Source organism: Gadus macrocephalus, chromosome 9 (assembly GCF_031168955.1).
Source record: "Gadus macrocephalus chromosome 9, ASM3116895v1".
Classification (NCBI taxonomy): domain Eukaryota; kingdom Metazoa; phylum Chordata; class Actinopteri; order Gadiformes; family Gadidae; genus Gadus; species Gadus macrocephalus.
Window position 1 is genome coordinate 4,422,443 of NC_082390.1, and position 24,830 is coordinate 4,447,272.

Genomic DNA, 24,830 nt, shown 5'->3' on the forward strand with positions numbered 1-24,830 from the left:
TATTTTTTCATGATGACCAATAAAAAACGACAGTGTTACCCCTTGTTGTTTTATTCATGACGACCAAAGAAAAACAACAGTGTTACCACTTATGTTGTTTTTCATGAAGACCAATAAAAAACAACGGTGTTACCCCTTATGTTTTTTTTCATGACGACCAATAAAAAAACAACAGTGTTGCCCCTTATGTTTTTTTTCACGACGACCAATAAAAAACGACTTTTATTTTGTTTGACAAAGACAACAATGTTACCCCTTATGTTTTTTTTCATGAAGACCAATAAAAAACAACAGTGTTACCCCTTATGTTTTTTTCATGCAACCGATAAAAAACAACAGTGTTACCCCTTATGTTGTTGGTCATGACGACCAATAAAAAACAACAGTGTTACCCCTTATTTTTTTTTTCATGACGACCAATAAAAAACAACACTGTTACCCCTTATGTTTTTTTTCATGACGACCAATAAAAAACGACTTTTATTTTACTTGACAAAGACAACAGTGTTACCCCTTGTGTTGTTGGTCATGACGACCAATAAAAAACAACAGTGTTACCCCTTATTTATTTTTTCATGATGACCAATAAAAAACGACAGTGTTACCCCTTGTTGTTTTATTCATGACGACCAAAGAAAAACAACAGTGTTACCACTTATGTTGTTTTTCATGAAGACCAATAAAAAACAACGGTGTTACCCCTTATGTTTTTTTTCATGACGACCAATAAAAAACAACAGTGTTACCCCTTATGTTTTTTTTCATGACGACCAATAAAAAACAACAGTGTTACCCCTTATATATTTTTTCATGACAACCAATAAAAAACGACTTTTATTTTATTTGACAAAGACAACAGTGTTACCCCTTGTGTTTTTTTTCATGAAGACCAATAAAAAACGACAGTGTTACCCCTTATGTTTTTTTCATGCAACCGATAAAAAACGACAGTGTTACCCCTTATGTTTTTTTTCATGACGACCAATAAAAAACAACAGTGTTACCCCTTATGTTTTTTTTCATGACGACCATTAAAATACGACAGTGTTACCCCTTATGTTTTTTTTCATGACGACCAATAAAAAACAACATTGTTACCCCTTATGTTTTTTTTCATGACGACCAATAAAAAACAACATTGTTACCCCTTATGTTTTTTTTCATGACGACCAATAAAAAACGACTTTTATTTTGTTTGACAAAGACAACAGTGTTACCCCTTATGTTTTTTTTCATGAAGACCAATAAAAAACAACAGTGTTACCCCTTATGTTTTTTTTCATGACAACCAATAAAAAACGACTTTTATTTTATTTGATAAAGACAACAGTGTTACCCCTTATGTTGTTGGTCATGACGTCCAATAAAAAACAACAGTGTTACCCCTTATTTTCTTTTTCATGATGACCAATAAAAAACGACAGTGTTACCCCTTGTGTTTTTATTCATGACGACCAAAGAAAAACAACAGTGTTACCCCTCATGTTGTTTTTCATGAAGACCAATAAAAAACAACAGTGTTACCCCTCATGTTTTTTTTCATGACAACCAATAAAAAACGACTTTTATTTTATTTGACAAAGACAACAGTGTTACCCCTTATGTTTTTTTACCCCTCATGACTTTTATTTTATTTGACAAAGACAACAGTGTTACCCCTTATGTTGTTGGTCATGACGACCAATAAAAAACAACAGTGTTACCCCTTATTTTTTTTGTCATGATGACCAATAAAAAACGACAGTGTTACCCCTTGTGTTTCTGGGGGTGGTCACGGTAGTTACGAGAGAAGACAAAAAGTTACGAGAGAAACACACATTAACTGTTTGTTATCTCATAAGCGGCGTGGTGCCGGCTCCTTTTGACCTTTTGACCCCAGACTTCTAGAACGTATGTAAATATCTTCCCGGTGGCGTAACGGGGCAAACAAGGTGTCCTTCAACATCTACGCTTCCAGGCGATTGCAACGGTGCCTCACATGAGCATATTCGAACATGTTTAATGGTAGTAATTAGCTGTCGAATTTGGAGGCCTTAATCAATAATGAGCAGCTATTGATTTGCTTCCCGATTGAAATTTGTGACAAATGACATGTTATTTAGCATCTACACGTTGAGATGAGTCCAATGACACCAAGAATGATACTCTAGCAAATTGTAACATGTATTTGACATGGTACACCTATGGTCTACGACATGATCTCGGTGTGGCAAGAGGGCGAGCTTGATCTCATTGGAGTCAGCTCAACGTGTAGATGCTAAATAACATGTAATTTGTCAAAAATGTCCATCGGGAAGCAAATCTATAGCTGGTCATTATTGATAAAGGCCTCCAAAATCGACAGCTAATTACTACCCCGATGTGTGGCACTGTTGCAATCGCCTCGAAACGTAGATGTCAAAGGACACCTTGTTTGCCCCGTTACGGCACCGGGAAGATAGGTTCATACGTTCCAGAAGTCTGTGGTCAAAAGGTCAAAAGGAGCCGGCACCACGCCGCTTATGAGATAACAAACAGTTAATATGTATTTCTCTCGTAACTTTTTGTCTTCTCTCGTAACTACCGTGACCACCCCCAGAAACACAAAAGTGTATTGGGGACAAACGGGGTCTCAGTCACAAACGGGGTCTCAACTGACATTACACATATCCTGACTTTTACAGTCCCCACCGTGAATCTGCTGTTACCCCACCTCTGCTGTTTTCTCTAAAATAATACATTGGTAATACTAAGAACGTGATTCTGTTTGTTTATTTTTCTATTTATATTCATCTTTTTAATTTAAGTTGAGTAATTTCATCTCTACAGAGTATGTAATCTTTCCACCCAGTCTCAGTAATAACTGCTATATCACACAGATCCTGACTTTTACGGTCCCCACCGTGACCATGCCCCTCCCCCACCCCTGTTGTTTCTCTCAGGAAATGCTGGCTTGGGGCGGTAAAGATTGTTTGAATGTGTTGGTCAAATTACTATTAACAATTGATTTAAGGAAAACAGACGCCTCTGCAATAGAAATGGTTTCGCCAGTGCCTGCAAATATACCAATATATTGGTACATTTGCTTATTGTGATGTAATTTCCTACTTTATCTGAAAAAGCTTAATTTTCCCTCAAATCTGTTATTATGTAGACCAATCATCAGTAAATTTATATATTATGATGCATGACATTTTTCTTTCAAAGCTTCATTGAAAGTTTGCAATGTCCAAACAAAAGCAAACAAACATCAGTCATTGCAAACTTTCAATAATACTTTGAATAAAAACATTTTCTCATCGAATTTGAATAAACATACAAAACATCCAACACCAGAAATGTATCTCTGAATATCTACACTTTGTCTCTCAATCTATCAACTTTCAACTCAAACAACGTGACCCATACGGTGTATGCTGTGTGATAAATCTAGCTTTTGATGTAAACACCGATGGCCCACCAGTCTTGTGTTCCTATGGATGCGCAGTGCACACTACCTTCGTCAGTTGACGGATGGGGGCTACAAAGGCGATTTCATTGGACAGTGAACTCGCGTGCCTCATTAAGGGACCCTGGTCCGCCCTTGACAGTGCCACCTGGTGGTTGTTTGAGATAAGACACAATGGGAGCGTCCCCACGGGATAGAAAAACCTGACAAAAAGTAAGCTTTCTAAATTTGAGAATATTTTATACTAGACTTGAGTTTTGGGAATTAAAAAAATCTACAAAAAATTGTGAGTTAAAACCAAGCCTGTATCTCATTTAGAAAGCGGTGTCCCCATCGGGCACCACCCAGTCAGGACTAAATTGAGGTCCTCATGATGTAGCAAAAACGTGTACGTGTGTGTGTGTGTGTGTGTGTGTGTGTGTGTGTGTGTGTGTGTGTGTGTGTGTGTGTGTGTCAACCAAAAAAGGACACACGTCTCAGAGAGCAGGGGGAAACACTACAAACTTAAAATGAAGTCCACAAATTTCCGTATCTGTTTACTGACAAAACGGCTCTGTCCTTATATGTAATAAAATAAATAAATAAAATAATGCGGGCAGACAGATCCATTTACTGTAGGGCTTAACATAACCCGTTCTATTTCATGTAGGCTACGCCGTCTAGGCTTCGCCTTATGGGCTTTTCAATTCAATGAAATATTTCTACATGGATATCCAACATGAAATAGGTGGAGACATCTGTGCTGTTCCTTGTACATAACATGTTTTTCCCCAAATCTCCATGTCCAGTCTCAAGCAAGAGCTGTTATCAGTGTGATCAGTTTGTACAAGACAAACTATGTACAAGACAGCGTGCTCCCCCTCAGCCCACGGTGGTGGTCGTAAGGTTAGCTCCCTGTGACACTGGAGCCGGTTGTCAACCCGAATGGCTAAGGTGATTAGCTGGTCGAAGTTCGGATGATGCTCCCGGGACACCAGCACATCTTTGTCGTCAAAGATATATATTACCTGCTCTGTGCCCTGGATTATAACATATCTAGTCTTTTACTCATTCCCAGTTTAGATCTTTAAAGCGGTAATACATCCCATAAAAGGCAGATCCCGCCCCTTGTGTAAGACTGTTGCCAAAGTTGACCAAGTTCACGCACTACACCGAAGGCATTTCACAATCAGTATACATACATCTTTCTCTTCTCCTCAGCCCTTTAGGATTTAGTTGGTCAGCGCTCACACTGACTGGGCCAAGTAATCTCCTGCCTTGGTTGGTCCCTTTTTATTTTTGAAGTATTGCGATTCAGTAGTAATGGGTTTACCTTGCAAATGCCTTTATGACCCACTTAATCATGAAGGGATGAGTCTAAAAGAAAGAGATGAAACCTTGACAGTAAATGTGGTCGGGCTGAGAGATGAAGTTTGAGTTGTCAGGCAGCGGAAGTTGTGGCCTTAACTAAGGCATGTATTTTTAAGTAGTGGAACTCTCACGCTATGTACTGACTGTGAAACGCTTTTGGTAAAGTGCATGACATTGGTCAACTTTGGCCACAGTCTCAAACCAGGTGCATTTTATGGGTTGAATGACTGCTTTAAAGATATAAACTGCATTAAAGTAAAGGACTGGATTTGGTTATAATCTAGGGGACAGAGCAGGTAATATAATGCAGTAATACACTGTAAAAAATAAAAAGTTAATTAAACTTGAAAATTCAAGGCAACTGTCTGCAAAGGATTTTTGGGTTTTTCATGTCAACTCAAACCTAAAAGAAAATATCACGCAGTTGTGTTTGAGTTGTTTGAGTTGTTTGAGTTGTTACGCAGCAGAAGTTTGAGTTGTTACACAGCAGAAGTTGTTGCTTTAACTAAGGCATGTCTTCCTTTCAATTGTGAAACTCTCACGCTCCGCCACTGGTGACGTGGTCATGAGTAGCTTTTTTTTTTCCTCCAAACGGACATGATAAAAGCACACTGCTTCTTGCACCTCCCTACTTAACCTCATAAGATGGAGATGAAGGAGGTTCGGGCAGCACCACCATCAGAATATCAGGAACAGCAATTTAACAGGTATATCATTGGATTAAATGTATTTGTATATCAATGTCATATATGGGTTTTCTTTTTTACAACAATCAATTGTTGATTGCAGTTATCCCTGTCAAAAATGTGGCTGAAAACGTATACTTATTAAATTAAACTGTCAAAGTCTAATATGCAGATGTTTTGTGAAAATCCTATTTGTGGGCTGTGAATTTTTTTTCATCGTTCAATTCATCAAGAATACAAAAGAGATAACTTTCCAATATAAAATACTTCCATTGTTCTGTGTTGGTCCAGGGACCAACACACTGTTGTGACCATCGGCAACCCTGTGGAGGATCCCAGAGACTATGTGGTATGGTCCATCTGCAGCCTCTTCCACGGAAACCCCTTATGCTTCGGACTGGTGGCGCTGATCTTCTCAATCAAGGTAGGCCTTTGCTTTGTTACGCTTTAAAGATGCTGTGGATTCGATTTAAGAGCTATACTTTGAGTGCAATTGGTTAGAAATGGTATCTCTTACATGTTAATGATTGCGAGTGAAATGCTCAGTGACAAAGTTCGTTCTGGTTGCGCCTGGCTCTGTCATTGGGGGTCAAGCAGCGAAGCTGCGAGACAATCATTGTTATTATACGTTTTCCTATTATTGGTGTGAATGATGAAGGCATTCACATCATTGAAATGCTACATATTTATTTTATTAATTTCATAAAGCGACTCCTTCAACATACTTATGAGTCTGTTGTAGCCAGTGCTATCTTCTTCGCTGTCACATGCTGGGGCAGTGGGATGAAGGTTGCAGAGACCAACAGACTTCAAAAACTGATTAGGAGGGCCGGTGATGTTGTGGGGGAGGAACTGGGCACCCCGGCGACCGTGGCAGAGAGGAGGATGCTGTCCAGGCTTCCGTCCATCTTCGACAATGTCTCCCACCCTCTCTACGACACACTGGCCCAGCAGAGGAGCACCTCCAGCAGAAGATTCCTCTCACCCAGATGCACCACAGAGCGCCACAGGAAATAATTCCTGCCTGTGGCCATTAAACTTTACAACGCCTCCCTTAGAATGCCAGACACCCCCCCCCCCCTCCCTCTCTGTAATCTCTGACCTCAAACAAGGACTATAATTCTTGCACAATACTGTACAATACTTTTTGTACAGTGCTGTCTTTTACGTATGCGTATATATATATGGTGTTTATATATATTAATATTGTCCTTAAATTTATGTTGTTTGTATATTTGTATTTCTTAGGTTGTATCTTTTATCTTTTATGTATATGTATACATATATATATATATATATATATATATATATATATATATATATATATATATATATTATATTTTATATTATATTTTATTCTTAATATTTGTGTATGCATATCTGGAGTTCGTTACAAAAATAATTTCCCCCTGGGATTATTAAAGTATTTATCCATCTATCTATACTTCAACGTAGAAACATCATTCAAACATCAAAACGTTATGGCGCTAGCCTATCAGCTCTAGCGCCACCAACAGGTCAAAGTTGGACATGCATTCATGTTTATAACTTTTGACCCATTCATCCAATATTCACAAACAATGTATCATCATCTGGAGTCTTACAGACAGCAACTTCATTGAAAAATCAAATGGCTGTAAATTCACGTCACATTTTCGAGTTGAGTGTCCTCATGGCCGGAGACGTCTACTTGAACATAGCATTCACTCGTTCAGCTTTTTTTCTTTTCTCTTTGTCGCAGGCAAGAGACATGAAGTTGATCGGAGACCTGCAGAGAGCCAGGGGATACAGCAAGTGTGCTCTGGGCTTCAACGTGGCCGTGCTGATCATTCTTTCTTTGACTATCTTTAGTCTTGTAATTGTTTGGATATATGTGTCCGTTGAAAATGCCAATCGCTATCGCAATCTCAACTACTGGGGCCAATAAACCAGTTAATTGCCCCTGTACCAAAAATAATAATGAAGCTGTATTGAATTGAATTACCCAGTAAAGCGCTTTGTAAACAGTCATTATTTTACGCCACCTTTCAGAATTAAGTTGATTTGAAAATAGTTTCAGCAGCCTCCCCAGCGAGTTCTCCAAGTTAATGATGCGTAATGTCCGTAAAATAACCCATGGGTAGACCGAGGCACTGTATTTGAATTAGGGTAGTATCTTTGGCTGAATGTATTGAATGTTACTACACTTTGCATTAAAGCTTCAGCTAAAATAAATGTTTTCCAATGTAACATGATTTTAAATAATACATGCGCTATTTGTGATCCAATGCAATGGTGTTTTACATAATACATAATCGACGGCGGTCGTGGCAGGGCCCCATGCAGGGGCTAGGGCAGGTCTAGCAATGCCACCGCAAAGGTCTTCATGAGTTATTACATGCAAATTATTAAATGAATGTGGATATGCGGCATTACAATGACAAGCTGCAAGCAGTGACTACGCTTACATTAAAAGTAACATCATGACAATGTGTCTGCATTAGAGCCTCAGACCGAAAATAATGTGAAAATACAGAAGTTATCCTTTAACAAAGACGCATTCTGAATGGAAATACATCAGAGGAACCATCAGGCGTCTTTCCTGAGCAAAAGACAGAGTGTTGCTCTCCAAAAGATAGGTTTCCACCCACGGCAGGGAAGGGACAGACAGTAGAGGAGGCTACAGAAGCAGAGACTGGACCAGACAGGAGCAGGGACGAGACAGAGTGAACATTTGGGAGGAAAGGCCCCTTTAGGACCCCGACCCCAAAAACAACAGGTGTCCCATTCATTTTTTTATACACAAAAAACGTAATTCTTACATTACAATTTCGGTTACAAGATTAATACCAATTGAATTATTTCTGCTTCCCAGTACCGTAATATATATATTTTTAAATGTAACTATTAACACTTTTTTTTCCATTAAAGATACAATCAAATCTGGATTCTGCCCTCAGCGTATTGTAAAACAGTAAAGTATAAACAAAAATGCATGCATCTCTACAGCCTAAGTGATTATCAACTAATGTGCGGGATTATGCTAATATGCTTAACGTGTGCATATGTATAGGTACAAGTAGGCCTATACTATACTCACTAACAAAGTGGTTCACAATGTTTGTTGCTATAATCCTTTCAGAAAAACCTGGTTATGGTATCAGACGCTCTAACCTTTGTAATGGCGGACTCTGGAAATGTTGAACTTCAAGTGCCAATTATGGCGCCACCATGTGTTATTCTATCCCACCCTCTGTTTCCCTTCATCATTTTACAAGTTCTACAAGCCTACCCATTTTATTAACTTTTAATCAGGAATAAGATTATAAATATAGTTGCAAGCAACAATGATAGTGTCCTGCAGTATGACGGCTATAGCCTAATGAATACATGATAGTAATCATTATTTGCTTTCATGATTCACAACATGGTTGGTCGAGGACGGATTCGACCCAGCAACCCCATGGTCATGTGGCCGACACCATACCACTACACGGACATGTAGACAGTCAAGGGCAGATTAGACCATATATTTTGAGAAGGAGCGGTCCTCCATGCAGCCAAATTGCTTTTCGTTGGAGGTAAGTCAGTTCCAAAACGGTAGTGAAATGATTCCGAAATACTCTTTGTAACGTCAGCTAACTTTGGCTATAATCTGTTGGAATGTTACGGTAATGATGATAGCCTAATAGAAAGAGTTGCTTTTATCGAAGTATAATGCTTGAATTTAGTAATCGAAGTAAAGTTACTGGATCAACTGGCGTAGTGGGGGCCTGTGGCGTAGCGGGGGCTACGTTTGCACCTGAGAGCGTCTTTATGTCGTATTTGTATTGTAAAATGTAGGAATGTTACGGTAATGATGATAGCCTAATAGAAAGAGTTGGTTTTATAGCGGGGGCCTGTGGCTTAGCGGGGGCCTGTGGCGTAGCGGGACCACGTTGCGTAGCGGGGGCACGTGGCGTAGCGGGGGCACGTGGCGTAGCGGGGGCCTGTGGCGTAGCGGGGGCCTGTGGCGTAGCGGGGGCCTGTGGCGTAGCGGGGGCCTGTGGCGTAGCGGGACCACGTTGCGTAGCGGGGGCCTGTGGCGTAGCGGGGGCACGTGGCGTAGCGGGGGCCTGTGGCGTAGCGGGGGCCTGTGGCGTAGCGGGGGCACGTGGCGTAGCGGGGGCACGTGGCGTAGCGGGGGCACGTGGCGTAGCGGGGGCTGCGTTTTTTTACGTTTTGCACGCTCCGAACGGGCACGCCCCCAATGGGCACAAGCACTAGTCCGTGTCAATGTAATATATTGTTGATATTAAGTCTTAAATCACATGCGTCCTTCCTGTTTTCACAGACACGGTCAGGGAGAAATTCCCCAACAGCATGGTTAGTGAGATCCGGGCCCTGCTGCGGAGGAAATGCAATAATGAGGGCTACACCAAGGTTGCTCCTCAGTAGCTTTATTATATATGTTATATATGTCAGACGTTTTAAAGTTAGGTGTTGTTGAATGTATGTTTGTATTAATATTTAAATTAAAGTTTTGGTTTGTACAATTTAAGTGTTTTTTGTCATGGAACAAAATAGCACCCATGGAGTGTACTAAAATGGTACCAGAAAGAAGTGCATGTGAAGTATAATAGTGATGTATTGTAATTATATTTCTGTAGTATTTATAAAGTACTTAGCAGTATAACAGTATTGTACTTAAAATACCCTTAATATACGCTTCCACTTTAAATTATAGTATAATAACTATACTTTAAGTACATGCCTTTGATGCTTAAATTGTGATAAAAATGTACTATAAATCAATATTAAATACTTGTATTAACATAATGGCACAGTTAAAAAGTACTAAATATAGTCAGAAAGTGTATTTTAATTTAATTGGAAATATTAGAGGTATGATAATAGTTTGTTCAAAATACACTTATTCTGTAGTATAAGTAGTGATAAAATACACTTCATATACACTTCCACTCTACATTATAGTATCATAACATTATACTTAAAGTACATGCCTTTGATGCTTAAATTGTGACACAAATGTACTATAAATACATAATAAATGCATTTTTATTTGCATAATTGCACACTTTAAAAGTACTAAATATAGTCAGAAAGTGTACTTGAATTTAATTAGAAATATGACAGGAATGATAATAGTGTGTTAAAAATACACTTCTATTATGTAGTATAAGCAGTGATAAAATACACTCAATATACACTTCTGCTCCTCATTAGAGTATAATAACATTGTACTTAAAGTGCATGCCTTTGATGCTGCAATTGTGATAGAAATGACTATAAATACATTTTAATTAACATAATGGCAGACTTAAAAAGTACTAAATATAGTCAGAAAGTGTATTTGAATTTAATTTGAAATATGACAGAGGTATGATAATAGTGTGTTCAAAATAGACTTATATACTACTATCAATTGAACCATAATGCCTTTTTAAGTATATTTCAAACACACTGGTAATATAATGCTATTGTACTGCAAGTGTGTTTCAAATGCTAGAAATCATACTTTTCACTAGTGTACTTCAGTACACTTAAAGGTTGTCAAAAGTTGTGCCATTTTAGCATACTATTTACACTTGGAGTATACTGGAGTATATCTATAGTAGTACTTAAGGTATACCTTAGTACACTTTGGTATACTTGAATGCGACGAAATTAGTACAGAATACAGTTGCATACTAAAAGTGGACTTAGTACATCCTTTCAAAAGTGTAGTTGAAGTATAATATTTTTTCACCTGGGAAGTCATCCTTCAAGACAGATACATTTGTTCACTAAGTGTCACTACATCACAAAAAGGCTACATGGCTATTGGCTACATATACGTCAGTACATAGATACTGAGTACAAGTTCTGTTTGCTGTTTTTTTAGCAAGTCATGAATTTGGTGAGGAGTGTAGCTGGCTGGCTGCGGACGAGGAAGTACGTTTTTATAACCATAAATAGAGAATACAATTTTTTTTATCTATAGCCGTGTGAAAAACTCTAAGACATGGATTACATGTCTGAATAGATATGCATTCTCATGTGTGTATGTGCACATGTAAACATACATGTGCACATACACGTATATGAGACCTGTTTTAGACCTGTAATTCATGTCTTAGACATTTTCATACAGCTTTAGATAATATGTATTTTTTAATTCTCTATTTATGGTTTCATAATGACTGAGTCACCGTTAAAACAAATGAGTTTCAGCTCTAATGCTGCTACTGTCTGTAATATCTTTCTATTTAGATTATTTGTCAGGATATTTTGTTATTATTGTCCGAGTCTGGTTTTAACTAATGCTGGGCTTACACCAAAAGATTTTCACAGTCACAGACTAAAAACTGCAAGAGAGAATTTAGCGTTGGATCAAGTGTGATATTTAACAAGGGTTTTGTAGATCTGTAGATATGGGGGATGGAGATGCAGTGACCACAGGAGCTCTGTTAACTTCCTGTTCGGGTTTCACATCTGTCTTGTCAGCAGCACCAGAGACACAAACTTAAAAAAAAAGAAAAAAGAAAAGCCACAACTGCTATTTACAGTGCTGTACTATTATTCGGATGGATGTACTTGATTAAATTGTTTTAATCAAGTACATACAGGGTTCTTCCCGTTCATCTCGTCCCACCCCTAGTGCTGATAATGTAGTGGGCTGGCCTGGACAGAAAATGCCAGGGCTGACTTTCTGTCCCAGTCCACCCCTGGCCATGATGGATTTTCCACCATCTTGGTATATGTCAAAAACCTTCAAAATGTATCTCCTATCACAAATTTTGTCCAATCGTCTCGAAACTTGGCACACTTGATCTTCAGGCCATGCTTGACAAAAAAAAAAGAAGAATCTCACGGAAATATCTGCGACAGCCGATCAAATTCGACCGCAAAGCCGCCAAATAGGAAGTAAGCCAATTTCTCAGCAGACCTTTGACCTATCATAATCAAACTTGGTACATAGATCCATGAAATCATCATGGGGACACTCAATGAATTGAGTGGTGACCATTGACCTCTACAGGGCGCTATAATTAATGAAGATGTGTTTTATCTCTTCTCTCTTCAGATGAGTATGCTTCAAACTTTTGTTCAATGTCTGGTGATACTCTCAGACCTCTTCATATAGCTGATAAATTATTTCTCATGGCAACATCAGCATTTGGCCGCCATGTTGAATGTTGTCAAAATCAATAGTACATATCCACAGGCCACAAATTGTGTCCAATCTTCATGAAACTGGCCATATATGATCTACGGACCAAGCTGAACAAATTTATCCAACAGCTTTTTCAAATTCAAAACCGTTTGGCCGTGACAGCCAATCAAACTTGACGGCAAAGCCGCCAAACAGGAAGTAAGCCTGTTCTCAGCAACTCTTTATCATATCTTAGCCAAACTTGGTACATAGACTCATGACATCATTCTGGGGACACCCAAACAATTTTGTGACCTTTGACCTCAGGGGGACGTCAAACAGGAAGTGAGCTCATATATCTGCAAGGTCTTCATGTATCCAAAACAAACTTGGCTCATAGTCTTATGACCCCATCCTGATGATGGCCAAATAATTGGGCATCATCAACGCCCAGGGGGGCGTTGTTAGCAGCAAGTCTATTGCGACCCTTTGAAAGCAACTTCAATGTATTTTCATTGTGATAACTATTTGCAAATAGCTTTCATTGTAGGTGAAATTACTGAGAAGGTCATCTTGTAGCCACCTAACCGATTATTTCTGTCAACCAAAATTAGTTTATTGAGTCCCATTGCTGCTCGCATCTATATTTTCGATTTGAGGCCGCTCCCAGTGCACTTCCAACCATTCAGGAAATACGTCTTGCCTGTCAATCTTTCTCCATTGTGGAGAAACATAGGAAGGAAGCATGCAGGCCGTTTTGAGGGGTTGATTATTTTAAAAATCTTACGCTTTTCTGCTCTTTTCTTGTACAACACTGGATCTTACCTACAGCACCATTTCCGACGACATGGCCTTAAACCTCTGTTTGAAATAGCATTCACTCGTTCATCTTTCTTTCTTTTCTCTTTGTCGCAGGCAAGAGACATGAAGGTGATGGGAGACCTGCAGAGAGCCAGGGGATACAGCAAGTGGGCCCTGCGCTTCAACAGGGCTGCCCTGATCATTTTATCTTTGATTATCCTTTGTTATGTAATTTATTTGAGCATTGTAGTCTTTCGCTTTGGCCGTTATTTTCATTGGTAGGGACATGTCCCTACCAATGTAAAAAAAAACAGTTAATTGCCCGTATAACAAAAATCATAATGATGCTGAATTGAATTGAATTCCCCAGTAATGCGCTTTGTAACCATCAGAACAGCAAAATTAATATTTCTCGTTATTTTACGCCACCTTTCAAAAATTAGTGGATTTGAAAATAGTTTCAGCCGCCGCCCACGCAAGCTCTCCAAGTTAATGATGCATAATGTCCGTAAAATCACCCATGGGTAGACCGAGGCACTGTATTTGAATTAGGGTAGTATCTTTGGCTGAATGTATTGAATGTTACTACACTATGCATTAAAGCTTCAGCTAAAATAAATGTTTTCCAATGTAACGTTATTATAAATAATACATGCGCTATTTGTGATCCAATGCAATGGTGTTTTACATAATACATAATCGACGGCGGTCGTGGCAAGGCCCCATGCAGGGGCTAGGGCAGGTCTAACAATGCCACTGCAAAGGTCTTCATGAGTTATTACATGCAAATTCTTAAATGAATGTGGACATGCAGCATTACAATGACAAGCTGCAAGCAGTGACTACGCTTACATTAAAAGTAACATCATGACAATGTGTCTGCATTAGAGCCTCAGACCGAAAATTATGTGAAAATACAGAAGTTATCCTTCAACAAAGACGCATTCTGAATGGAAATACATCAGAGGAACCATCAGGCGTCTTTCCTGAGCAAAAGACACAGAGGGCCCTATTTTAACGGTCTGAAACGCAAGTGGAAAGCGCAAAGCGCAAGTAGCTTTGTGGGCGGTTCTACGGCGCTATCGCTATTTTACAGGCGGATAAATGACACTTGCGTCGCGGCGCAAGTGTCAAAAGGGTTGGTCTGAAGCAGCCTAATTACCCGTAGGTGTGGTTTGGGCGTAACGTCCAACAAACCAATGAGAGTGCCAGCTCCCATCCCCTTTAAGAGCCATGAGCGCATTTGAATCGGACGAGTTGATATTTTGACAGCGCGTCTGCAGTCTCCGATGAGACAGATGCACATGAATTTCAAACTGCAAATGGCTCAGTTTATTGCCAAATAATATGGCCTAATTCACACATGGAATAAGGGGTTTTCTTCCACAACTTCAGAAATACTGAGTCCTCAAATAAATTTCGCCAAAGAAAACGTAAATAATATAACATATGATATGCGGTAACTGATCTATTTAATGAAATATGCAATACATTATAAACATTGTTTCTTATCAGTATTGTATGCTATCCTAATATGCATGTGTCTCCGCGGTAATAGACATTGCCATTGATTGTATTATGCGTTTAGTTTGCGTGTGTTTAAACAGAGCACACACGCGTGCCCGCATTCATTCATTCTTTTTAACACTCACTCGCGGTAAAACAATGTTTTTCACGATCAAATACTCATCAATCCTAAAAGTTATGGGCATGTAGGCCTATACGATGTATGTGTCAAGAAAATATGTGTTTGCTGTACGGTGTTTGCAGATGCATTGATTTAAAAGTACAACTTATTACCGCTGCATCAGCTGTTCTTTCCCAAATAATTTACCAAGAATGTGCGGCTAGGTAGATGAGAGAAGCAAAGTGTATGCGCGAGGTGCACAAGCAATCCGTATGCATCGCATGCGCATGTAGGCTATGCATCCGCCCTTAAAATAGCATCTGAACAACGCGCCACTGACTTTAAACCAGGTATTTCCTGGTCAGTAGCGCAATGGTATTCAGCAACTACAAAATAGCGTTTGCGCCAGAACACGCCTCCTCCTTCCGCCGAACCGCCCCTTGGGGCGCATGATCAATCCCTAATTTACCGGCGAGTGGCGCTGGTGGGAAAAGAACGCTCTGCGCCAGTTGTAAACTAGCAACGACACATGCGCCAGTGACTAAGTCACTTGCGCCGGATGCAAGATAGGGCCCAGAGTGTTGCTCTCCAAAAGATAGGTTTCCACCCACGGCAGGGAAGGGACAGACAGAAGGAGAGGAGGCTACAGAAGCAGAGACTGGAACAGACAGGAGCAGGGACGAGACAGAGTGAACATTTGGGAGGAAAGGCCCCTTTAGGACCCCGACCCCAAAAACGACAGGTGTCCCATTCATTTTTTATACACAGAAGAATAAATTCTTATGTTAAAATTTTCACTTGCAAGGTTAATTCTAATTGAATTATTTCTGCTTCCCAGTACCGTAATATGAAAAAAAAATTAAATGTAACTATTAACACTTTTTTACCATTAAAGATACAATCAAATCTGGATTCTGCACTCAGCGTATTGTAAAACAATAAAGTATAAACAAAAACGCATGCAATCTCTATAAGTGATTATCAACCAATGTGCATGATTATGCTAATATATGCTTAACGTGTGCATATGCATAGGTACAAGTATACTATACTCACTAACAAAGTGGTTCACAATGTTTGTTGCTATAATCCTTTCAGAAAAACCTGGTTATAGTATCAGACAGTACAGTCGCTCTAACCTTTGTAGTAATGGCGGACTCTTCATCATTCTACAAGTTCTACAAGCCTACCAATTTTTTTAACTTTTAATCAGGAATAAGATTATAAATATAGTTGCAAGCAACAATGATAGTGTCCTACAGTATGACGGCTATAGCCTAATGAATACATGATAGTAATCATTATTTGCTTTCATGATTCACAACATGGTTGGTCGAGGACGGATTCGACCCAGCAACCTCATGGTCATGTGGCCGACACCATACCACTACACGGACATGTAGAGAGTCAAGGGCAGATTAGACCATATATTTTGAGAAGGAGCGGTCCTCCATGTGTTGAGATGATGGTAGGTATGGTCAAATGTCATTTGTATGCCTCAAAAAATCGATTTGATAGGCAAAAACGATTTGAAAAAATATAATGCGATTCAGTAGTAATGGGTTTACCTTGCAAATGCCTTTATGACCCACTCAATCATGAAGGGATGAGTAGAAAAGAAAGAGATTAAACCTTAACAGTAAATGTGGTCGGGCTGAGAGATGAAGTTTGAGTTGTCATGCAGCGGAAGTTGTGGCCTTAACTAAGGCATGTATTTTTAAGTAGTGGAACTCTCACGCTATGTACTGACTGTGAAACGCTTTTGGTAAAGTGCATGACATTGGTCAACTTTGGCCACAGTCTCAAACCAGGTGCATTTTATGGGTTGAATGACTGCTTTAAATATATAAACTGCATTAAAGTAAAGGACTGGATTTGGTTATAATCTAGGGGACAGAGCAGGTAATATAATGCAGCAATACACTTAAAAAAATAAAAAGTTGATTAAACTTGAAATTTCAAGGCAACTGTCTGCACAGGATTTTTGTCAACTCAAACCTAAAAGAAAATATCACACAGTTGTGCCAACTTAATTCTTACAGAAAGAGATGAAACCATAACAGTGAATGCGGTCTTGCTGAGAGATGAAGTTTGAGTTGTTACGCTGCAGAAGTTGTTGCCTTAACTAAGGCATGTCTTCCTTTCAATTGTGAAACTCTCACGCTCCGCCACTGGTGACGTGGTGATGAGTAGGTTTTTTTCTCCTCCAAACGGACATGATAAAAGCACGCTGCTTCTTGCACCACCCTACTTTACTTCATAAGATGGAGATGAAGGAGGTTCGGGCAGCACCACCATCAGACTATCAGGAACTGCAATTTAACAGGTATATCATTGTATTAAATGATTTTTTATATAAAAATGTCATCTATGGGATTTCTTTTTTACAACAATCAATTGTTGATTGCAGTTATCCCTGTCAAAAATGTGGTTGAAAACTTATACTTATTAAATTAAACTGTCAAAGTCTAATATCCAGATGTTTTGTGAAAATCCATTTGTGGGCTGTGAATTTTTTTTCATTGTTCAATTCATCAAGAGTACAATAGAGATAACTTTCCAATATAAGATACTTCCATTGTTCTGTGTTGGTCCAGGGACCAACACACTGTTGTGACCATCGGCAACCCTGTGGAGGATCCCAGAGACTATGTGGTATGGTCCATCTGCAACCTCTGCCACGGAAACCCCTTATGCTTCGGACTGGTGGCGCTGATCTTCTCAATCAAGGTAGACCTTTGCTTTGTTACACTTTAAAGATGTTGTGGATTCGATTTAAGAACTATACTTTGAGTGCAACTATACTTTGAGTGGTTGCGCCTGGCTCTGTCATTGGCGGTCAAGCAGCGAAGCTGCGAGACAACCATTGTTATTCTACGTTTTCCTATTATTGGTGTGAATGATGAAGGCATTCACATCTTTGAAATGCTACATATTAGAATTATATTATCATATTAGAACTTATTCAGAAAATACGTCTTGCCTGTCAACCTCAAACACTTTCTCCATTGTGGAGAAACATAGGAAGGAAGCATGCAGGGCGTTTTGAGGGGTTGATTATTTTCAAAATCTTGCGCTTTTCTGCACTTTTCTTGTACAACACTGGATCTTACCTACAGCAACATTTCCGACGACATGGCCTTAAACCTCTGTTTGAAATAGCATTCACTCGTTCATCTTTCGTTCTTTTCTCTTTGTCGCAGACAAGAGACATGAAGGTGATCGGAGACCTGCAGAGAGCCAGGGGATACAGCAAGTGGGCCCTGCGCTTCAACGGGGCTGCGCTGATCATTTTATCTTTGATTATCCTTTGTTATGTAATTTATTTGAGCATTTTAGCCCTTCGACATGGCCAATTTCTTTAGGGACATGTCCCTACCATTGTCAAAAAAACAGTTAATTGCCCGTATAACAAAAATCATAATGATGCTGAATTGAATTAAATTACCAAGTAATACGCTTTGTAACCATCAGCACAGCAAAATGAATATTTGTTGTTACTTTGCGCCACCTTTCAGAAATTTGTGGATTTGAAAATAGTTTCAGCAGCCGCCCCAGCGAGCCCTCCAAGTTAATGATGCATAATGTCCGTAAAATAACCCATGGGTACACCAAGGCACTTAATTTGAATTAGGGTAGTATCTTTGCCTGAATGTACTGAATGTTACTACACTTTGCATTAAAGCTTCAGCTGAAATAAATGTTTTACAATGTAACATTATTTTAAATAATACATGCGCTATTTGTGATCCAATGCAATGGTGTTTTACATAACAGCCTGAGCTGAGGCAGAGAATGAGACTGAGAGGGAGATGGAGGCTGGTTCGACGGCGGTCGTGGCAGGGCCCCATGCAGGGGCTAGGGCAGGTCTAGCAATGCAAAGGTCTTCATGAGTTATTATACAAATTATTAAATTAATGTGGACATGCAGCATTACAATGATAAGCTGCCAGCAGTGACTACGCTTACATTAAAAGTAACATCATGACAATGTGTCCGCATTAGAGCCTCAGACCGAAAATTATGCGAAAATACAGAAGTTTAACAAAGACGCATTCTGAATGGAAATACAATACGAGACAGAGTGAACATTTGGGAGGAAAGGCCCCTAGGACCCTGACCCCAAAAACGACAGGTGTCCCATTCATTATTTATACACAGAATAATTAATTCTTATGTTACAATTTTCAAGTACAAGGTTCATTCTAGTTGAAGTATTACTGTTTCCCAGTACCGTAATATATATATTTTTTTAATGTAACTATTAAAACGTTTTTTCCCATTAAAGATACAATCAAATCTGGATTCTACACTCAGCGTATTGTAAAACAATAAAGTATAAACAAAAACGCATGCACTCTCTATAAGTGATTATCAACCAATGTGCACAATTATGCTAATATATGCTTAACGTGTGCATATGAATAGGTACAAGTATACTATGCTCACTAACAAAGTGGTTCACAATGTTTGTTGCTATAATCCTTTCAGAAAAACCTGGTTATAGTATCAGACATTACAGTCGCTCTAACCTTTGTAGTAATGGCTGACTCTGGAAATGTTGAACTTCAATTGCCAATTATGGCGCCACCATGTGTTATTCTATCCCATCCTCTTTTTCCCTTCATCATTTTACAAGTTCTACAAGCCTACCCATTTTATTAACTTTTAATCAGGAATAAGATTATAAATATAGTTGCAAGCAACAGAGCGTCCTACAGTATGACGGCTATAGCCTAATGAATACATGATAGTAATCATTATTTGCCTTCATGCCATGAACATGGATGGTTGAGGACGGATTCGACCCAGCAACCCCAGGGTCATGTGGCCGACACCATACCACTACACGGACATGTAGACAGTCCAGGGCAGATTAGACCATATATTATGAGGAGCGGTCCTCCATGCGTCGTGTTGTTGGTAGGTATGGTCACATGTCATTTATATGCCTCAAAAAATCGATATGATAGGCAAAAACGATTTGAAGAAATATATATTTTTGTTAACGATTTTATTGGCAAAAAATATATATATTTTTGAGAACAACCTGATTGGATAAAACATATATTTAGGTTTGTTTTAGTACTTTTCTTTGTTCTATTTACATGTGGCAATAATTATATAAATTATTTGTATGATTTTCTGTTGGTAATAAAAAAGTGTTTTTTTTACAACGTACTGTATGTAGGATGTGTTTAGATTAGATTAGGAAATTGTGGCCTTAACTAAGGCATGTCTTATTTTAAATAGTGGAACTCTCACGCCATGTACTGATTGTGAAATGCTTTTGGTGAAGTGCATGACATTGGTCAACTTTGGCCATAGTCTCAAACCAGGTGCATTTTATGGGTTAAATGACTGCTTTAAAGATATAAACTGCATTAAAGTAAAGGACTGGATTTTCATGTCAACTCAAACTTAAAATAAACTATCACAGTTGTGCCAACTTAATTCCTACAGTTGTACCAAGTAATTTTAATGTTGAGGCAAATTGTTTCTTGTCTCCTTCTCCCTCTCCTCCTCGCTCCCCCCGTCTCCCTCTCCTCCTCTCCCCCTGCCTCCATCTTCAACTCCTCGTCTCCCTTTCCCCCTGCCTCCCTCTCCTCTCCCCCTCCCTAAATAAAAGAAACCTAAAGCTTCACAAATCTAGTTGCACAGACTAAGAATTCTACGTCAATATGATGTTGAATCATTCGTGTGTAAAAACGTCCATTTTGAGTTTGTCTTACAAAGTAAATCCTATTAACAATTACACAAACGGACAATAAACCAGCTTTTGCATTTTAAACCATTTTGCAAGTTTAAAATAAATGAAAAGTTTAAACGTTAACATTATAAACAGCCCCTGCCGCAACATCCAAAGCAAAAAATTCAAATAAATTTCAGTAACTGTTTACCGACAAAATGTCTATGCTACTTAAAATAATGCGGACAGACAGATCACTTTATTGTACGGCTTAACACAACTGGCCACAAATAAGCTTCCTGTTTATCTGCGCTGTGTGTTTGTGTGTGTGTGTGTGTGTGTGTGTGTGTGTGTGTGTGTGTGTGTGTGTGTGTGTGTGTGTGTGTGTGTGTGTGTGTGTGTGTGTGTGTGTGTGTGTCAACCAAAAAAGGACACACGTCTCAGAGAGCAGGGGGAAACACTACAAACTAAAAATGAAGTCCACAAATTTCCGTATCTGTTTACTGACAAAACGGCTCTGTCCTTATATGTAATAAAATAAATAAATAAAATAATGCGGGCAGACAGATCCATTTACTGTAGGGCTTAACATAACCCGTTCTATTTCATGTAGGCTACGCCGTCTAGGCTTCGCCTTATGGGCTTTTCAATTAAATGAAATATTTCTACATGGATATACAACATGAAATAGGTGGAGACATCTTTGCTGTTCCTTGTACATGTTTTTCCCCAAATCTCCATGTCCAGCCTCAAGCAAGAGCTGTTATCAGTGTGATCAGTTTGTGCAAGACAAACTATGTACAAGCAACCCAGTCGCCAAGAAAAAACGTTGACGGTGTACGTTTCCATGAACACTGGAGACGTAGCATTTCAACGTAAAAAATAGCGTGTTATACCTTCAGTATCCACGCGTGCCGCTGTGGAGGCGGGTTTCGGGGTTTGGGTTTCACGGCTTTCGCGGCAAATTGTGGACACGATTGTTTAGGGGGGGGGGGGGAGGTAGACTGTTGTTAACCGGGGAGGGGGGGGGAGACACGTTTGTTGAGGGGGACGACGACGACACGATTGTTGAGGGGGGGGGGGGGGGGGGGGGGAGAGACACGTTTGTAGGGTGGGGGGGGGGGGGGTTTATTGAACGCTCGACAACGAGAGTTGGTTTTTATTGAACGAGACTTCAACACGGAACAGCTGCACGAAACGATGGTCACGTCACTCTCGGTGACGGTGTCGACAACAATGAACACACGAACAATGTTAATAGAACAACACACAACCACATAACATCCCGAACCCATTAACCCCACTTAATCCTAACAACAAAACAAGTTAACAAAAGCCCCATTTGTCAACTGACAACCCCAATTCCCAGAATCCCCCGCGGCTCCGGAACACGGCGTAGGTTATATTAATCTTTATTATCTGAATGGGAAATGCAATATTTTAGGACAGATACACCATTAAACGCGTTTCTAATGACATTTCTAGCGAGAAATTTACATTTTCCTTACATAATCTTCAGTCAGTGAATGTGTATGATCTTTATTAATCTTTATTATCTGAATGGGAAATGCAATATTTTAGGACCGATTCACCGTTAAACGTGTTTCTAATAACATTTCTAGCGAGAAATATACTTTTTACTTGCATAATCTTCAGTCAGTGATTGTGTCTGATCTTTAGTTTTATAGTTATTAGGATTTGATCGGCTCGCTCGCATGTTTCAACGACGTCAGGTTGTAAGGAATAGGGACGCTGCTTTCGCTAAACTAGCAGCTCACGTGCTTCCTGCGTTTGTGTTATTAAACTGTTACTTTATGTAACTTTTAATGATATCATCTTGTTAGAAACACGTATATCTGAGAGCCAACCCAGTCGCCAAAAGCATACGTTGACAGTGTACGTTTCGTGAACACTGGATTACGTCGCATTTCAATATAAAATAGCGTGTTATACACACACACGCACGCACACACACACAAGCACACACACGCACACGCACGCACAGACACACAGACTCAGACACACACACACACACGCACACGGTGCATTTCGCTTCTAAAACAACAACAAAAAAATATTCCCTCAAATATTATTACTAAAGAACCGTTTTCCAAAGAACGAAATGTAAACCAATGCATTCTGAATGGGAGTGTTTCTCCGATATTTCCATGCTACACAGAACGAAATGTAAACCCATGCAAATAAAGACTTCATGGTCATAATAATTTAAATATCATTAATCTCCTGAGTGTGTTGGGTGGTATTCAATTTTTTTCAACGGGGCTGGTGCCGTCTCCTTTTGACCTTTTGACCCCAGACTTCTGGGGGAATAGCTGAATCAATTCATTAGTCAATCAGAAGCATGTAAATATCTTCCCGGTGGCGTAGGAGGACGAACAAGGTGTCCTTCAACATCTACGCTTCCAGGCGATTGTAACAGTGCCACACATGAGCATATTCGAACATGTTTAATGGTAGTAATTAGCTGTCGAAATTGGAGGCCTTAATCAATAATGAGCAGCTATTGATTTGCTTCCCGATAAAAATTTGTGACAAATGACATGTTATTTAGCATCTACACGTTGAGCTGAGTCCAATGGCACCAAGCATGACACTCTAGCTAATGGTAACATGTATTTTACATGGTACACCTAGGTCTAGGACATGATCTCGGTGTAGCAAGAGGGCGAGCTTGATCTCATTGGACTCAGCTTAACGTGTAGATGCTAATTAACATGTAATTTGTCAAAAATCTCCATCGGGAAGCAAATCTATAGCTGGTCATTATTGATAAAGGCCTCCAAAATCGACAGCTAATTACTACCCCGAAACATATTCAATTATGATCATGTGTGGCACTGTTGCAATCGTCTCGAAACGTAGATGTCAAAGGACACCTTGTTTGCCCTGTTGCACGACTGGGAAGATATTTTCATACTTCTAATGGATTGATTCATATTTTAAGGTTCTCGGAGTGAGACTTTAAGCGGCTGCAGCAGAAGTGTTGAGACGAAAGATGATATCAAGACATTAATAGAATATTCCCATTCACATTACGATTCTTCGTCATAACATCCGACCAAACATCCTTTACATTCACAGAGCAAAGATTATGAAAGTCCAGGCCCCCCCTTCCTGCACTCGGGGTCCGACCGGGCCAAGTTTCGGTGCGGGGGTCCCAGTTAGGCCCTAGAATATGGTATTCAAATTTCAGGGCGGTAGGACCTTCCTATCTCAAAAACTGTTTTTCCACCACATTCTGAACCATTAGGTCTCGCAGGCAACACTTCTGAAGGGGCTTTGTCCAAATGACAGTCCATTTGGGAAAACTTTTTTTCTCTATGGGCTAGAACTACAAATCTTGGATATGTCGTTCTCGGGGCCCCGGGAAATGTGTGTAAACATTTTAGCATCCCTAGCTATCTCGAAAAGGCCGGAAAAGGGGCGTGACCTCCAACAGTACAGTCACTGTACATTAGGGCTGTCACTTTTTATTCGAAGTTCGAATATTCGTTCGAAGGTGGGGTGAAAAGTTCGAATTCGAAGTGTAATTCTCCATTCGAACTGTAAAAATGCGCTATAAAGAAGAGAGCGGCGAGTGGCTTTTCCTCAATAAAGCGGCCCTCCTGGATCCCCGCTTCTCCCGGTTAGTCCACCTTTCCCCTGCACAGAAACATCTCGTGACTGAAAGCCTCTCACACGAGCTCACTGAAACGGAGACCGACACTGATCGCACACAACACTGATCGCACACAGCATATCTGATTCTCAGATATGCATGTTGGACTGTTAGGGTATAGGTCTGGGAAGAACTTCAGGCCAAAATCTTGCAAGCGAGCCGCTGGGTGCAGGTGCAACGAGATGGAGCACTTGCTGAGTCATTTCCTGTAGGGCTTGAGCCACAGGTTGAAGCGTATATGCGTCCTTTGAAACCCCCTTTGATATATAAGAGACCCCAAGGTACAGTTTACTTAAATGTTCTCGCCTCAGTCACCTATTGCATCACTTCCTTTAGGGCTTCGGCCTCCTAATTGATCATTGTAGTATAATTGAATGCCCTCTTTCATATTATATGATACTTCCACCACTGGGACGTGGCAACAACTCTCCAAATCCATATGGGGAGGGGGGGGGGA

At 39.7% G+C, this 24,830-nt stretch overlaps 2 protein-coding genes across 5 annotated transcripts in view; both read left to right on the top strand.

The window, feature by feature from the left end:
* Positions 1 to 16,151, top strand: part of LOC132464124 (dispanin subfamily A member 2b-like) — a 75,963-nt gene extending 59,812 nt beyond the window's left edge. Inside the window, exons 1-4 of one of the 4 annotated variants that reach the window (XR_009527189.1) lie at positions 5,277 to 5,484; positions 5,755 to 5,887; positions 7,205 to 8,081; positions 15,605 to 16,151. Coding sequence is in view for 3 of the 4 variants with exons in the window: in XM_060060321.1 (XP_059916304.1) it covers positions 5,423 to 5,484; positions 5,755 to 5,887; positions 7,205 to 7,390 (381 nt within the window). In the remaining variant the exon portion in view is untranslated. Of the gene's footprint in view, positions 1 to 5,259; positions 5,485 to 5,754; positions 5,888 to 7,204; positions 8,423 to 13,492; positions 14,000 to 15,604 lie in introns of those variants that run through there. The other 3 variants (XM_060060322.1, XM_060060321.1, XM_060060320.1) reach the window with 3 other exon arrangements.
* A 904-nt stretch (positions 16,152 to 17,055) lies between these two features.
* LOC132464135 (dispanin subfamily A member 2b-like) lies at positions 17,056 to 18,721 on the top strand. Its single transcript, XM_060060336.1, has 3 exons — positions 17,056 to 17,331; positions 17,603 to 17,735; positions 18,209 to 18,721. The coding sequence occupies exons 1-3, from the start codon at positions 17,222 to 17,224 to the stop codon at positions 18,368 to 18,370; spliced, it is 405 nt and encodes a 134-aa protein (XP_059916319.1). The 5' UTR covers positions 17,056 to 17,221; the 3' UTR covers positions 18,371 to 18,721.
* Positions 18,722 to 24,830: the final 6,109 nt, after the last annotated feature.

Coding starts and splice junctions, on each gene's coding strand:
- LOC132464135 (XM_060060336.1), top strand. CDS start 17,222: ATGATAAAAGCACGCTGCTTCTTGCACCACCCTACTTTACTTCATAAG. Junction 17,332..17,602: donor CAGGAACTGCAATTTAACAG/GTATATCATTGT, acceptor GTGTTGGTCCAG/GGACCAACACACTGTTGTGA. Junction 17,736..18,208: donor CGCTGATCTTCTCAATCAAG/GTAGACCTTTGC, acceptor TCTTTGTCGCAG/ACAAGAGACATGAAGGTGAT.